The sequence below is a fragment of the Sinocyclocheilus grahami genome, unplaced genomic scaffold (genome assembly GCF_001515645.1).
Source record: "Sinocyclocheilus grahami isolate Dianchi unplaced genomic scaffold, SAMN03320097.WGS_v1.1 scaffold6.1, whole genome shotgun sequence".
Taxonomy (NCBI): domain Eukaryota; kingdom Metazoa; phylum Chordata; class Actinopteri; order Cypriniformes; family Cyprinidae; genus Sinocyclocheilus; species Sinocyclocheilus grahami.
The window spans coordinates 2,277,806-2,295,291 of record NW_015505185.1 but is presented as its reverse complement, the minus strand read 5'-3'; the positions used below and the strand labels follow the sequence as shown (position 1 = coordinate 2,295,291).

The window sequence follows — 17,486 nt, the reverse complement described above, 5'->3', positions numbered from 1 at the left end:
GAAAGCCTGACAGCTCCCGGGTGGCTCGCCGACTGGAGATGTCGTACGGCGAGATTGGCTGCAAGGAGCAGCATCAGGAGAATGATGGGATTGAATTGGAGAGCATGGCCAGCTTACCTGAAGACCTGATGCTGAGCGGCGACTTCCGCGGGAAGTTCAAGAAGATCCGGACCAGGAAAAGGCCCACCATTCTGACATGTAGGTGCTGATTGGCACAAGACGGTTTTTTGTTTGTTTGTTTGTTTGTTGTCACTGTCTGCTATGAAATTAGAGATTGGAGCAAAATTGAGAAGCCGCTTTGCTAGGGTGGTCAGAAGACTAACTTCTTAAGTCTTTCTGTCAGCCATGTGTGACATGCCTCAATGTCTATAGATATTTATTGGTTACCTCAAGAATGTGGCGTCATGTTTGTTCAAATAGACTGTTTGCGTTCAGTTTATCAGAGTTGTGTATGAGCCAACAGAACGCATGCAGTGAGAACTTCCATAGCGGTGTGCTGAAATGCTGAAATGTGAGGAAATGCAGATCAAAGTGAAAAAAAAACTCTTTGTGTTTTTACAGTATTCACTAATTCTTAACTGAATTCTGAGCTGATTTGCTAGGTAAGATTTTTCTTTATGTTTTTGAGAGAAGTCTGCGTTTAGCTGCATTTATCCAATTAAAAAATACAGTAATATTGTGAAATAGGATTATAAATGAAAACAACTGTATTTCATTAGAATATATTTAAAAATGTAATTTATTCCTGTGATGGTAAAGCTGAATTTTCAGCAGCTGTTACTCCAGTCTTCATTGTTACATGATCCGGCCGAAATCATTCTAGTATACTGATTTGGTGATCAAAAAACATTATATACATTACAATTCAACATTCTCCACTGTTTCTAAGTCATCAGGTGAATGTGATAAGTGATAATGATCTTGTGAAGATGCAGATGATCAGAAGTTTTTCTTCATTGAACCACAAGATGCTCATTAGATCTGCTGTCATTAAATCAAAACATTTTCCCTAGTGGTATCAGACTTCTTGGACCCCACAGTATCTATCTTGCTTGTTTAATGTAATAAAGAGTTTAATGTAAATTACAGGAGACACAGAGGCAACTTAAATTGAGGACGAGGAGAGACACTGTAAATGTTACTTGAGCCCTGTGTGTGTTAGCCTTGAAAGAGTCTGAAAAGGAGGATAAGGTAAGAGTGTAAGGGGAGAAAGAGGGGCCAGAGGGTGGAGGGAGGAAAAGTAGATAGAAAAAAAGAGGAGTGCAGAGCTGGTACTGATATCCACAGTGACGCCCGCATCAGTGAGACATGTTTCACATTCCATCACTTCATCAGAGCTTGAAAATGCTTTTAATAGGCTCTTAATGGGACTCAACCTGCAGAACAACCTGCTCTCACTCCCACAGATGGCTTAAGACTAAATACTTACACTATCTCAAAGAGAAGACCTGCCAATGAATGCCTGTGATGGGAAAATTGATATTGTTTCTAAGGTTATGAAATATTTTAGAAGTCCCAGAATCATAATATTTTATTTTATTTTATTTTCGTGATTTGATTCACTTGAGCTCTATTTAAGTGATTGACTTGAGCCGTTTTCCAATACAGTGCTTTCAGCTGGGAGTTGTAATGGCTTGTGCCCTTTAGCTGTTTACGTCAGGAAGTTTTTGGACATTTCCACTCATCAAGACCTCCATTTGCTCTGTGTGGTGATAATGGTCTGGTTGAAAGGTTGAGCGATAGTTCAGCCAGGACATTATGTAATAATCTGTCTGAGAGCCCCGTGCTGTGCCAAGTCCAATCTCATATCGTCACCGGGTCCGGTCTGTGTGGGTTATGTTACTGGTATATGTCATCTTTATCACTATGACCACTGTAGCAATGTTTTAATTTTTGAAAGATAAACAAAAACGGAAGAAGAGAACCCAGTGTCCCCTGTAGGCAAATTCTAGTTGTAAATGGGTCACACGAAAACATGTGGTACTGTTGACATGCATTACTGTCTGGGGTATTTGAATATGGAAATATAAATAGAAAAGCTGTGCTAAAACTGTTTAGTAACACATGAATATTTAAGCATTTTACATATTTCTGTTAATAACAATCTGTATCTTATTATCTTTACAGTTGTTTTAATTAGTAATATTAAAGCAGACACCACTGTTGTTGTTAAATTTAGTGGATTCATATTAGTAATAGTAAGAATAAATAGACTGTTTTCCCCCAGAACACAAGTGGACAACTTTAAACTGGCCTGATAAATAGAGTGTGAGCATTATGTAATTAAGGGCAAGTTCTTGACATCGGAGGGATAGAGAGGGGCATGATGGGATTACGGAGTGACTCAGAACGTGCAGTGCTTGCCAGCAAATCAGCAGTGTGTTACATCCAAAGCTCAATGCAAAATCTGAAAGGATCTAATCAGTCCCAGTAATTATACAGAATGGCTATATTGGTCCACCAGCCAGACCAGCAGCACCATATGATACTGTATGCATTTTATGCACAAAGTGCCTTTGTGAAGGAGACTTTTGCTTACTAGAAATGTCAGAAGCGATCTTGTTTACAGCTGCATTGATTGGACTTGGGTTTGTGCTGTGCTGACCTTTGCTGCTTTCTTGTGAGCTTTGGACTTTGTAGAAGTTCTTATTTAGACCCTCAGCAAAAAAAATTAAGAAACTAGCATGTGAGAATCTGCTTGCGCTGATGTTACTGTTAAAATCACCTTGCAGTTGTCTTTTTTCATACTTGACTGACACTTGTGATGAATGGGGACTTTAGCACTGGTTTAAGCCAAAACCAACAGTGAGTGTGAAAATAAAGAGTCACGGAAGGTCATTGGTGCCACACAAAAAAGTAGGCAAAAAAAAGTTGATATATTTGCAAGTGAATATCTTTGCATTATGTTATAAAATAACAAACCAAGTTGGATGTAATTTTAAAGAAAGAAAAACATTTCACAAAATCACATTTGTTGGGTTTTAAATTAGAAAATAAGAGATAAGCTGCCTACCATAAAAATAAAAAAAAAACCTTTACATTTTTTTCTGAAGAAGACTCTTATGCTCCAAGGCTGCATTTATAATACAATTACAATAATACAATTACAAAAACCATAAAATAAATCATCATCAAAATTATCATCACTTAAAATAACGTTTTTTATTTTAATATAATGTATCGTTTATCCCTGTGTTGCGAAAACTGTTTTTTTTTACGCAGCCATTACTCCAGTCTTCAGTGTCACATGATCCTTTAGAAATCATTCTGAGATGTTTATTTGGTGCTCAGGACACATTTCTTATTATTTTCACTTGAAAATTATATATATACGGATCGAATACGGATTATTCTTTTTGTGTAAACTGATACTTTTTTTTTCCAGGATTGCTTGATGAATAGAAAGGTTGAAAGAACGTCTCGGGTTACTTATGTAACCATGGTTCCCTGAGTAGGGAACGAGACACTGCGTCCTCTAGGGGTCGCTATGGGGAACGCCTCGTCGTGACTCGTATCTGAAGCATACATTGAAAAAACACCAACTCGTTGGCCGGCGACAGCCATGACGTCACTACCGGTGCGACTACAGTATAAATCGGTGCCGGGAGCTACACATCATTCACTTCTTCGTCTGAAGCTTGCGTCCGCAGCATGGCAAGAAACCTAGAGGACGCAGTGTCTCGTTCCCTACTCAGGGAACCATGGTTACATAAGTAACCCGAGACGTTCTTTCAACCTTTCTATTCATCAAGCAATCCTGGAAAAAAAAAGTATCAGTTTACACAAAAAGAATAATCCGTATTCGATCCGTATATATATAATTTTCAAGTGAAAATAATAAGAAATGTGTCCTGAGCACCAAATAAACATCTCAGAATGATTTCTAAAGGATCATGTGACACTGAAGACTGGAGTAATGGCTGCGTAAAAAAAAACAGTTTTCGCAACACAGGGATAAACGATACATTATATTAAAATAAAAAACGTTATTTTAAGTGATGATAATTTTGATGATGATTTATTTTATGGTTTTTGTAATTGTATTATTGTAATTGTATTATAAATGCAGCCTTGGAGCATAAGAGTCTTCTTCAGAAAAAAATGTAAAGGTTTTTTTTTTATTTTTATGGTAGGCAGCTTATCTCTTATTTTCTAATTTAAAACCCAACAAATGTGATTTTGTGAAATGTTTTTCTTTCTTTAAAATTACATCCAACTTGGTTTGTTATTTTATAACATAATGCAAAGATATTCACTTGCAAATATATCAACTTTTTTTTGCCTACTTTTTTGTGTGGCACCAATGACCTTCCGTGACTCTTTATTTTCACACTCACTGTTGGTTTTGGCTTAAACCAGTGCTAAAGTCCCCATTCATCACAAGTGTCAGTCAAGTATGAAAAAAGACAACTGCAAGGTGATTTTAACAGTAACATCAGCGCAAGCAGATTCTCACATGCTAGTTTCTTAATTTTTTTTGCTGAGGGTCTAAATAAGAACTTCTACAAAGTCCAAAGCTCACAAGAAAGCAGCAAAGGTCAGCACAGCACAAACCCAAGTCCAATCAATGCAGCTGTAAACAAGATCGCTTCTGACATTTCTAGTAAGCAAAAGTCTCCTTCACAAAGGCACTTTGTGCATAAAATGCATACAGTATCATATGGTGCTGCTGGTCTGGCTGGTGGACCAATATAGCCATTCTGTATAATTACTGGGACTGATTAGATCCTTTCAGATTTTGCATTGAGCTTTGGATGTAACACACTGCTGATTTGCTGGCAAGCACTGCACGTTCTGAGTCACTCCGTAATCCCATCATGCCCCTCTCTATCCCTCCGATGTCAAGAACTTGCCCTTAATTACATAATGCTCACACTCTATTTATCAGGCCAGTTTAAAGTTGTCCACTTGTGTTCTGGGGGAAAACAGTCTATTTATTCTTACTATTACTAATATGAATCCACTAAATTTAACAACAACAGTGGTGTCTGCTTTAATATTACTAATTAAAACAACTGTAAAGATAATAAGATACAGATTGTTATTAACAGAAATATGTAAAATGCTTAAATATTCATGTGTTACTAAACAGTTTTAGCACAGCTTTTCTATTTATATTTCCATATTCAAATACCCCAGACAGTAATGCATGTCAACAGTACCACATGTTTTCGTGTGACCCATTTACAACTAGAATTTGCCTACAGGGGACACTGGGTTCTCTTCTTCCGTTTTTGTTTATCTTTCAAAAATTAAAACATTGCTACAGTGGTCATAGTGATAAAGATGACATATACCAGTAACATAACCCACACAGACCGGACCCGGTGACGATATGAGATTGGACTTGGCACAGCACGGGGCTCTCAGACAGATTATTACATAATGTCCTGGCTGAACTATCGCTCAACCTTTCAACCAGACCATTATCACCACACAGAGCAAATGGAGGTCTTGATGAGTGGAAATGTCCAAAAACTTCCTGACGTAAACAGCTAAAGGGCACAAGCCATTACAACTCCCAGCTGAAAGCACTGTATTGGAAAACGGCTCAAGTCAATCACTTAAATAGAGCTCAAGTGAATCAAATCACGAAAATAAAATAAAATAAAATATTATGATTCTGGGACTTCTAAAATATTTCATAACCTTAGAAACAATATCAATTTTCCCATCACAGGCATTCATTGGCAGGTCTTCTCTTTGAGATAGTGTAAGTATTTAGTCTTAAGCCATCTGTGGGAGTGAGAGCAGGTTGTTCTGCAGGTTGAGTCCCATTAAGAGCCTATTAACCCCCTCGAGGACATCGCGTGCGTGCTCCTCGCCCAAACAAACAACACACAGATCGTGTGTGTCATCTGGTGTCAAATAGCGCTGACACGGATGCACACACCTTCTAAATGCTCTACTAGTGCTCGCCATAATATTAATAGATAGCTCTTACTTTTTCCTTGAAAATGCACGCTTCAAACAGAACAGTCAATGAAGACGAAGAAGAGAATGATGTGTAGCTCCCGGCACCGATTTATACTGTAGTCGCACCGGTAGTGACGTCATGGCTGTCGCCGGCCAACGAGTTGGTGTTTTTTCAATGTATGCTTCAGATACGAGTCACGACGAGGCGTTCCCCATAGCGACCCCTAGAGGACGCAGTTCGAAGTTCCCATGAAAGGGAACAGCATTTATGTGAAATTGAAGTTTTTTGGAACAATATTAAAACATTTACTGTCAATTTTGAGCTATTCATTGTGCCCTTGCTGAATAAAAGTATTAATTTATTTGAAAAAATGTTAATGTGGACTACCCTGACTGACTGCAGTTTGTTAAAAGTAATTACAAAAGTGACGTGAAGCTCTGTCATCATCTGTTTGCAGATACTATTTGGTTTCATTTTGGTTTTCATTTTGTATCTAATGCAAGGACATTAAGGCATTTTTAAGTGTGATTTAAGTGTCCAACATGTCCAATATTTTGGGGGCCTCTGTATAGTAATGCAATTTGGGAAATAAATCACCTTGGATTTTCTCCTTGAATTCCAGTTTATCCCATAGTATTAGTGACTGCTAAGTACCAGCATTTGGAACATGTGCAGGTACATACACTATAGTAGCCAAACAAACCTTGTCTGGGGCTTCATCTTTACCTGTACATCAGGATACTAACCTACCAGATGCCCATTTCCTGGATATTCTCACATGCTCAAGCCGAGGAGGACAGTCAGGAGAGTCTCTTTCACTTGGGATGCGAGCAAACAGAGGTTATATTTAACCACGCGGGGCTAAGAGGATTTCTCCCTGCTCTCCCAGCACTGCTTGCAGCATCTGACTCTGGGTTATTTAAAGAGAACCTGCCTAGAGAGATAGAGAGAGAGACGGGGTGGGGGAGGGTGGGTTGGACACACTTAGAGGAGGGGAGAGAGCTTAGCGGATCTGTGGCGCTCTGTTCTGACTCAGTCTGTGGCGGCAACATCTCTTTTTAGCATCACTCCCCCACCGCAGCCGATTCCACCTGCCTGCTCCGGCCGCTACTGCAGGCAGGGGTGGAAACGTGCGGGACCTCAGCATCCTCTGACTTCACCGACTTGCAGATATGGCCAGCCAGCAGGACTCGGGTTTCTTTGAGATTAGCATCAAGTCCCTGCTGAAGTCCTGGAGCAGCAGTGAGTATCTTGGCGCTCAGAGATCGCAGCCAGGGCTGGCGGGATGCATCCAGAATTAGTTAGCATGTGAGAGGGCGAGTTTGTTGCTCTGGTGCACGTGCTCGGGTGTTGTTGTCCTCTTTTTTGTTTGTTTAATATTCTGGGTATTTTACTAGGTCAGTCTAATATGGACTTTATAGCATGTACTGCTATCTCTATTTTGCTTTTGTGCATCAGGCTTAAAGAGATCCTTAATGCAAAAAATATTGTTTATTCATCTTCTGTCATTCCAAACTTTCTGTATGTGGAACACAGAAGATATTTTGAGGAACTACGGAGTCCAAAACAACATAGAGCCCCAATGACATTTTTCAAAATATCTTCTTTTGTGTTTAGCAGAAGAAATACATTTATACAGGTTTGGAATGACGTGGGTGAATGATCATTTTAAGGACAGAGTGTTCTAACGCTTTCTGTGTACATATGTATTGTAGATAAAGATGGAGCTCTTCAAACATGCTTTAAATTTACATTTGTTGCCATAACTTTGATATCAGTGAATAAGAACTGACTGTTTATTATGAGGTGGAGGTGGCTGACAATGTTGTCTATTTTGCATTGTAATCCCTGTCTTGGTGTTCTGGTACACAGTATGCTCCCTAGAGCAGTGTGCATCAGGTGCCTGTTCTCACCAACCTAACTGACCAATCAGCTGTGAGGGATGGTCAGCCCTCAACCAATCAGCTTGCAGCAGGAGTTGCAGTGAGCATTCTGTGCTGTTTTCTGATAACCTAGAAGTGTCTCCTTAAGAAATCAATGTAGATTTACATATAATACCTTTTTAATATATATAAAAAAAGAAATTAATACTTTTATTAAGCAAGGATGCATTAAATGTATTTAAAAGTGAAAGACATTTATGAGGTAAAAAAAAATCTGTTTAAAATAAATGCTGTTCTCTGATTAAACTTTGGATTCATCAAAGAATTGTGAAGAAAAAAAGTTCAACCGTTTCCACAAAAATATTATGCATCCAAAACTGTCAACAAAGTTGTTTCTGTAATTCAGAGGCAAATACTTTTTATTTTAAACTTTTTTTTTCCGAATTATGAAATATTTCAGCCTGACAATTTAATCCTCAGTTTTAGACCAAATCATAATCTCTATCTCTCTCTCTGCCTTAGAGTAAATGGGTGAAACGTTCTTATCACTAAATCAGATGTGCTTTGCACAGTGTACCAAATATATTTTTAGCACTAGCTCAGAGGTTTAGAGCTGCGAGTGTCTTTAGGCCTAATGGCTAAATCCAGGAAAAATGTCCTTGTTTTTTAGCTGTCATAATCCGCACGTCTCTCAAATATCTGCAAACACATCTCATCTTTCAGTTATTTTGTTTGTCCTCCTGACCTTTCTGTATGACACAAGGATAGCCAACTCTCTTCAAATGGTACAGTGTGTTCGGGCAGTTACACAACCTGATCCTGTTACTCTGTGTTATAGTATACTATAGGTGTGGATGCCCATGGGCGTCCAATGTGTGACCTCTGGATGCCTTTTATTCTTTGAAAGGCCTGCTAGACTTATTCTGTATATTTTTGTCTTCAGTGTCTTGTTTAGGACACAAAGTGAGTCAAGACACCCCTGGCTTTGGTGTGAAATATCGACAGTTTGGGATTGTACATCATGGTATTGAGTTTCAGCTGCAGATTCCATATCCATTCTTGCTGTGCTGTGAACTAAGATTTTTTTTCTGTTTGTTGATGAAAGTAACCAGTGGGATATGAGTGGGCTTTGTGTGCTAACAGTCTGATAACCATCTGAAAATGGATGGGACTTTATAGGTCCCATTTATTTAGAGTTATGGCAGTCGTCCCCAAGGGCCTTTTGTACACAGTTGGGGTCTATGGATGTAAAAAAGCCCACATTATTTACATCAGTGGGGGATTTTGTTAGATTGTTGTCCACTCCCTCCCTGAGCAAGACAAATGTTGGGAGGACACAACAGGATTTGTTTTAGAAAGAAAAAAGTGGTGTAATGTACGTCTGCATCTGTGTTTATGTGTGTGTCCCATGTCAGTGTGTGTGTGTGTGTGTGTGTGTGTGTGTGTGTGAAATGTAATGTACGTCTGCATCTGTGTTTATGTGTGTCCCATGTAAATGTGTGTGTGTGTGTGTGTGTGTGTGTGTGTGTGTGTCTGTGAAATAGTGAGGCGTTGTTCTGTGTCTTGTATTGTCTCTGTTGGGAGCAGCTCAATGCTCAGAGGCTCCTCTGCAGAGCGCTGATGTAATGCTCTGTCTGAGCCCATCTCTTGTTTGCAGAGTCACATGTAATGCATCAGGCTGCCGTAATCATCCAGACTGGCACTGGAGCGCTACTACTGTGAAAAAATGGTTTTCTGAAGAAAATGAGAGTAGTGCTTGCAAATGCAAAACGCCATGATGCTAGTGTGTTATTTGGAGTGTTGATGTCTGGTATCAGGGTGTTCTACGTACTTGAGCCACAGGTGGTTGTTGAGGTATTCTCTTGCTAGTCAGTTATTCATCTTATTGCAGTCACTTTAGCAACCTCATAGAATCACATTCATTTTCTAGAAACTGATTTTTAATGATTCTGAATGAATTTTTTATTTCAAGATTATTACTTCTTTTGAAGTCATCAGTCAGCATAATTTCAACTTTTTTCAAGTTTTTTAACTTTAAAAAAAATCATAATCAGCCCCTAAATTTCAGTTGAAATTACACTAATTCTGAAGAGAGAATCACAGCAAACAATCTGGGCAAATTGAACTTCTTATATTTAATATTGATTTTTATTTAATATTATGTATCCACTACCATTCAAAAGTTAATAAGGGGTTTATGTTTATATATAGTATTGAGGATTGAGTGCATAAATGAACATACTTTAAAGAACTTGAACTTTTCTGTATTGTAAATCCTTTTTTTGATTGATCTTAGGAAATATTATAATATTTTGAGATACTGGATTTTTGACTTTCATGAGCTGTAAACTCTAATCATCAAAATTAAAACAAAAAAACTTTTGAAATGTTTTACTTTACATGTAATGAATAAAGTGTTTGTTTACATAATATATGTGTGTGTACTGTATGGAAGGATATTCCGAACTATTTTCAAAAGGAATTGCAAATTGTATTTTCAATTGCGTTTTCCATATGCGGACGCATAAATTGTGACATAATCCAAATGCAATCGCAAATCCTGCATTACCGTTTGCATTTTCGCTTTCGCGAACGCACAGTGACTGCCAAATTTCAAATGAAAAAGCAAAGTCCATTTGCAGCTGTATTTCCCATGTCTTAGGAGTTATGAGCCTGTCATATTTAAATAGCAATATTAATTACCACGTCTCTTTTTTCACTCTCACTGCGTCGTGCATGTAACCTGCCAAAACTCAAATGGAATCGCAATTCCTTTTGCATTTGAATTTCCGATGTCTACATGGAAAGCTGCCAATCATCGTGAGGGACGGGACTATACTAGGGGCGTGTTTGTATTGGGAGGTGACGTCACTCACAGACGACCGTGCCGAATGCTCTGATCAATGGAGGTAATCGGTAAAGGCTCAGCTAAAGGCAGCTACCAATCAGTTTCGTACCTGTGTGAACGAACAGACAGTGCAACCTTCTTGGCACAATACATAATTCTGTCTTTTATACCCCAAATGTAGCGATTTTCCCCTGCTAACAGCGGGAGCCACAACGGTACGCACAATAGGTCAATATTCACTATAAACCAAACGCTTTTCACCTGTCTCAACATCTCTCACTGTTTACACTCACTTACACTTTTAATCCGTAATAGAGAGCGTCACACCTGCCTCAAGACCTTTTACCGTTTGCACTCCACTTGATGCACTTAAGCAAACAAACAGTGCAAATCTACACGTATTTACCTATTTGCCACCTATATCTTATTCCTATCTAATAGCCTATGTGCACCTGCCTCAAGATCTCTCAGTCTGTTTACGATCCGATAGATGCATGTGACAAAACAGAAAATGCTGCTACTCTTACTCTGCCTGCCCCAGATGACACTTCACCAGTCAGATCTAGGTGCAGCTGTCACAGAACACACCACAGCCAAGGCAAGATAACATTAAAAATGACGTGCATCATTCGCGGTGTCCAGTGGCTGTAAATAGTGAGAGATCTTGAGGCAGGCGCAACGCTTTGGTGCCACGTGCGGGACGCAAACTCCATAACGGATTAAAACTGTTGAATAAAATATAAAATAAGGTGGAAAATAAGTATAGATTTGCACTGTCTGTTTGCTTAAGTGCATCAAGTGGAGGTCTTGAGGCAGGTGTGACACGCTCTCTATTATGGATTAAAAGTGTTAGGGTTAGGGTTAGGGTTAGGGTTAGTGAGTGAGTGTAAACAGTGAGAGATGCTGAGACAGGTGAAAAGTGTTTGGTTAATAGTGAATATTGACCTATTGTGCATACCGTTGTGGCTCCCGCTGTTAGCAGGGAATAATCGCTACATTTGGGGTAAAAAAGACAGAATTATGTATTGTGCCAAGAAGGTTGCACTGTCTGTTCGTTCATACAGGTATGAAACTGATTGGTAGCTGCCTTTAGCTGAGCCTTTACCGATGACCTCCATTGATCAGAGCATTCGGCACGGTCGTCTGTGAGCAGTGTTGGGGGTAACGCATTACAAGTAACTTGAGTTACGTAATCAGATTACTTTTTTCAAGTAACTAGAAAAGTAACGCATTACTTTTTAATTTACAAGAGAACATCTGAGTTACTTTTTCAAATAAGTAACGCACGATACTTTTTTTCCAATTTATTGATTGACAGCTCTCCTGTCCCCATGTTGAGAGAAATCAGATGTTACTGTAGTTCTAAAATAAATATGAATATGCATTAATTCATCTCACGCACACAAAAAAAGCACAGATTCATTATTCCTCAAAATGAATAAAAATAATGCAACTCAGAATATGACGCAAACCTGCAATGATTAAATGTTAAACAACACAAATATCCTTTATGTATTTAATCCCATTCTATTAACCAATGTCTTTGCTTCTGACCTTCGATGATCCAGTTCAACCATATTGATAAGCACAAATTACTCTAGACAAACATCTGTGTGTCTTTTTTTTTATTGCTGAAGTGTGTTGAAATTTCTTCTTCTGCATTCTACTGTACGGATGTAAATTTACTTTCCCTTCAGCCTGAGGCTTATTCATTTCACTTTCGGTTTGAAAAGGCCAAAAATTGAACTTTTTTATTTTAAAAACAAGCAAGCCCTGTCCAGATTTAAAAAGTAACGCAAAAGAAATGTAACGCATTACTTTCCATAAAAAGTAACTAAGTAACGTAATTAGTTACTTTTTTTATGGAGTAACGCAATATTGTAATGCATTACTTTTAAAAGTAACTTTCCCCAACACTGTCTGTGAGTGACGTCACCTCCCAATACAAAAACGCCCCTAGTATAGTCCTGCCCCTGACGATGATTGGCAGCTTTCCATGTAGACATCGGAAATTCAAATGCAAAAGGAATTGCGATTCCATTTGAGTTTTGGCAGGTTACATGCACGACGCAGCGAGAGTGACAAAAGAGACGTGGTAATTAATATTGCTATTTAAATATGACAGGCTCATAACTCCTAAGACATGGGAAATACAGTTGCAAATGGACTTTGCTTTTTCATTTGAAATTTGGCAGTCACTGTGCGTTCTCAAAAGCGAAAATGCAAACGGTAATGCAGGATTTGCAATTGCATTTGGATTAGGTCACAATTTATGCGTCTACATATGGAAAACGCAACTGAAAATACAATTTGCAATTCCTTTTGAAAATAGTCCGGAATATCCTTCCATAGTACTGTGTACATTTATTATGTATATATAAATACACACACATGCATGTATATATTTAAGAAAAAGATGTTATGTTTAAACATTTAAAATATTTATATATATAATATCAGTTATATTAATATAAATATATACATGGAAATATTTTCAAAATATATACTGTCTGTGTGTGTATTTATATATGCATAATAAATATACAGTATAAGTATACACATGTATATTATAAATAGATATATCAAAATTTTTGATGCGATTGTTGTTTGACAGCATATATATATATATATTTACAATACATATATACATATACAATATATATAATATATAAATATATACAATTTTTAAGTAAATTAGGAAAATAGTTTGTTTATCATTATTTATTGACATTTTAATGCTTGAGATCTGTTTGTACGTTTTGTTAATGCAATATTTTTATTGAGTTCTGCTAGCCTAGTTGGCTTCTCATTTGCTGCCCATGGCGGTTTTCCCAAGGGAAGATTGTGTAATGGAGTCGGTCGGTGGAATTCAGAAGCTAGATAGTTTATCTCACTTTACGCCGCCTGTGTTTCTACATAAGTGCAAACAAGGGAGTGAAAGTGAGTGAGTCTGTGCCCAATCGAATGATGTTTACACTGTTGGTTAGTGGCGGAGGAGAGATCAGGACGTATAGTGTGTACTCAGGGATAAATATAGCCTTGCAGCTATGCCACTGTAGCATGTCAGTCCTGCACACTTGCCCAGGCCTCAGCTAAATATTCCAGCCTGACATTCAGTCTCGAGAGGCAGTGGACATTTACACTGCAATAGAGAGCTTTCAGAAGAGGCGAGCACACGTGCGGATCTGTTATGACCTAATTTTCAGACTTTTGTTTCGACTCGCACTGGGACCTTTATAGTATGGGGCAAGTGACGATTGGGAGAAGGTCTTGCTATCGCTGAAGTAACTGATAAGGACGTGTGAAGTTTGGAAAACTGGATCCCATATGCTGCTCCCCTACTATGGACAGCACAGTCATGTGTTGGAATAAAACCAGCATGGTAAACTTCATGAAAGGTCTGGGTAGGTGCTACAAGAGAGAGAGAGAAAGAGCAGTGAGTGAGAATCTGTCAGTGAATGATGATGAAACTTATAAACGAACATAGTGTTTAAGTAACAGAATTAATAAAATGGGACACAGCATAGTTGAACAAATGCAAGGCGAGCTTCAAACTTGCCCATGAGCTTTTATTGGTGTTTAGATAATATAATAGCAAAACAGACTGTTTATTTTGTTGAAGAAATATATCGATCTAAGATGGTTTGATGAAATTAAGAAATGTTTGTTGCCAACTGCAGTGTACGGTATGTTAATGAATGATTGTGCAGTCAGGCAGAATGCAATGAAACGAAGGAAATATTAATACAATTATTAATTATATTAATAATTTAAAAAAAAATTAGTTTATACATTTTTATAAATAAGAAGTATTTATAAATTAATCAATTTATTATTAAAGAATATTATTTAATCAAATTTAGTTTTAGCATTTGGGCTGCCATTTACATTAAAGGGTTAGTTCACCCAAAAATAAAAATTAGCCCATAAATTACTCACCCTCAAGTCATCCTAGGTGTATATGACTTTCTTCTTTCAGACAAATCCAGTTGGAGTTATTTAAAAAATTGTCTTTGATCTTTCAAGCTGTTTAATGGCACTCAGCGGGTGTTGCAGTGCTTCAGTCCAAAAGAAGTTAAATAAAAAGTGCCCATCCATAAAAAAAGTGTCTCATGCAGCTCCGGGGGGTGAACAAAGGCCTCCTGTAGCGAATCGATGCGTTTTTGTAAGAAAAATATACATATTCCAAACGTAATAATCACTTTAATCTAGTTTATGCATGTGATTTATTCTGAAATAATGCAGATTTTCCATTTTTGGGCTTCTGAAAAAGACAAATACAATACATGCAGTATTTTAGACACACTAAGAAAACCTCATTTCCATGTACATATTTATAATTTTAATATTATTTATTCTTCTTTTTTTGTCTAAAGCTTCACCAGGGTACAGCAAGCCTCCTGTCCCACCAGTTTGCTGCTCGCAGGGTGAGAAGGGGCCACCGGCCATGATGCCCATCAGCGTAGACCCAGAGAGCCGTCCGGGCGAATACGTGCTCAAGAGCCTCTTCGCCAACTTCACCACCATCTCAGAGCGCAAAATACGTATAGTCATGGCCGAACCTTTGGTGAGTGACAGTTTTGAACTATTGAAGGTTGCGATCTTGAGACCTGTGACCATTCCAGTCCAAGTACTCATCTGTCTCTGAGGACTGTGGAGATGGCTGACCATATGGACTGTTGGAATGACTTGTTTAGACTAACTCTAATAAGGAAATATAAGCTAATCCGGCTAACCCTAGTTGTTTATGTAGCTCAGCACGTGACCCTACATCTATGTATGGTTCTTGTCAATAGAAATGAAATTCATATCTGTCAGAAATGGAAAATACAGATGAGATGTTAGTGTTAAAATATCGATTGTTTATCTCTAAAGACACTGAACACTTGCCAGCCTTGTTAGTATTTTCCAGACAACAGGCAAATTTACCTGCTTGCGTGTTTAACAGCGAGCTGCTAGTTTCATGGCCGACAGGCAGGCTAGTGTTAATTAACCTTTCCCAGGACAGATATATTGTGTCCCTCAAAACATCTGCCACCAGGATGAGCTCATCTTCTTCTAATTTTCAAAAAAAAATCTGAGATCATGTTACCTGAATTGTTCAGCCACAGTTGTGTAGTGTATTGTTTGATTAAGAATAGTATGACCTGGATTATCTGCAGTTTATTTGCACAACGACATCCCTCTGACCGATTGTATTTGAACAGTAAATAGAGCGATTCATTGCTGCAGTATCTTTTTGGTTTCTGGATGTTATTTACTTTTCTTTCTCTTCAGACACAACTAGAGTGTTTTTATGGGGCGGTCATGTCTTGACATACCCCAGTCTTTTGATTCAGAAGTGGAGAAAGGTCCTGCAAGAGCATAAGGCGGTCCATTAACAAAGCCTTGAGGGATTGCCCTGTCCTTGTCTGCCCTCTCATCTGTTTCTCCCTCAAATGACTCCAGCAACTGAAATATTTATTAACCTAAGATGAAAGTGGTGCTTCAGTGGACTGAATGAGCTCAAATTAAATTTAACACAGTCTGAAAGTGTTATGTCTGACTAGCCCAGCTGGGTCAGAGAAGACAGTCTGTTCTGGACCTAAAAGCCAAATAAGAAAATGATAATAGTATTTGAATATCCAAATCACTTATTAGTTGCTGTCTCCTGAAAAGAAGCTACACACAATTCTGGGTCTTTGAAACATCTTATGTTACCTGAGTAGGAGTACGAAATGTAGGTCAGTTTGTTTTTTACACAACCTGTGTTGTTTAATCAGCATGTCCGATCTGTGATAGTTGCTAAGATCAGCTTTTTCACATTGTAAAACTCTGCAGGTTGCCCTGTTTGTATATACACACTGCTGTTTAAAAGTTTGGGGTCAGGAAGATATTTTTTCCCCCTCAACAAAATACTTTCATTCTTTAAGAATGCATTAAATTCATGTTTACATTTTTCTGTTGTTTTTACAGGAAAAACCTTTGGTAAAGTCTCTTCAGAGGGGTGAAGATCCGCAGTTTGACCAAGTAAGTACTGTTTGCTTTCTGCCCCCTGAACATATGCACACGTCCCCATGTCCAGTCCGTGGACAGATGTCCCAGCGGAAAGACAAGAAACAGCCTTTTAGCTGCCTGGCTGTGCCAAAAAATTAATCTGACTTTATGAATTATTAAAATAGATTAATGGATCTGTCTAGCCTTTAAAGCATTCAAAGTGACCTCAGTAAAAGCCTGATGTGGTTTTTGGCTTGTCTGGCTGTCTGGGAGTGAACAAGTCCATTTGCATTTCTGATAGATTAGATTAGAGAGTTTTATGCCTAAATTCACAATAGGTAGGAGACATTGCATGCTCCATCAGGTCATCAAACATGTTGTGCAATGGGCGAGACATTATTTCTCTATAATTTACACATAATTGTTTCTGATTGTTTTATACAGGGCTCAACAATAAGGATTGCATTTAATTTTCATTGCAAATTTCCAGTTTTTCTTTGCAATTTGATCAAAAAAATTGTGAGAACATAATAATATGAAATTATAAATATAAATAATATCAAATATAAATATACTGTAGATATATACATTCATATGTATCTATACACACACACAACTATATATACTGTAGAGAGAGAGAGAGAGAGAGAGAGACCAAATTTGAATTTGTAAAATTCTAAATGTAAATATGGAATTAAATGACAAAATATTTAAATAAATCAATTATAATTTTACATTGGGGCCAGAATGAGTAATATTTGTTATATGAATATATTTCTCAAACTCTATTTTTATAGTTAACTCATTTGTAAATGAATGACAAAAGTATCTACAAAATGAATAAATGTATAAAATGTCTCAT

General features: G+C 37.8%; 1 protein-coding gene across 4 annotated transcripts in view; it reads left to right on the top strand.

Annotated features, from left to right (window-relative positions):
- The window catches only part of LOC107587284 (protein furry homolog), a 59,892-nt gene continuing 42,406 nt past the window's right edge, over positions 1-17,486 (top strand). For 2 of the 4 annotated variants that reach the window (XM_016275009.1, XM_016275004.1), the window contains exons 1-3: positions 1-198; positions 15,025-15,215; positions 16,604-16,657. In XM_016275009.1, coding sequence (XP_016130495.1) covers positions 39-198; positions 15,025-15,215; positions 16,604-16,657 — 405 coding nt within the window. In that variant the 5' untranslated portion in view covers positions 1-38. Of the gene's footprint in view, positions 199-6,879; positions 7,160-15,024; positions 15,216-16,603; positions 16,658-17,486 lie in introns of those variants that run through there. The other 2 variants (XM_016275020.1, XM_016275015.1) reach the window with 1 other exon arrangement.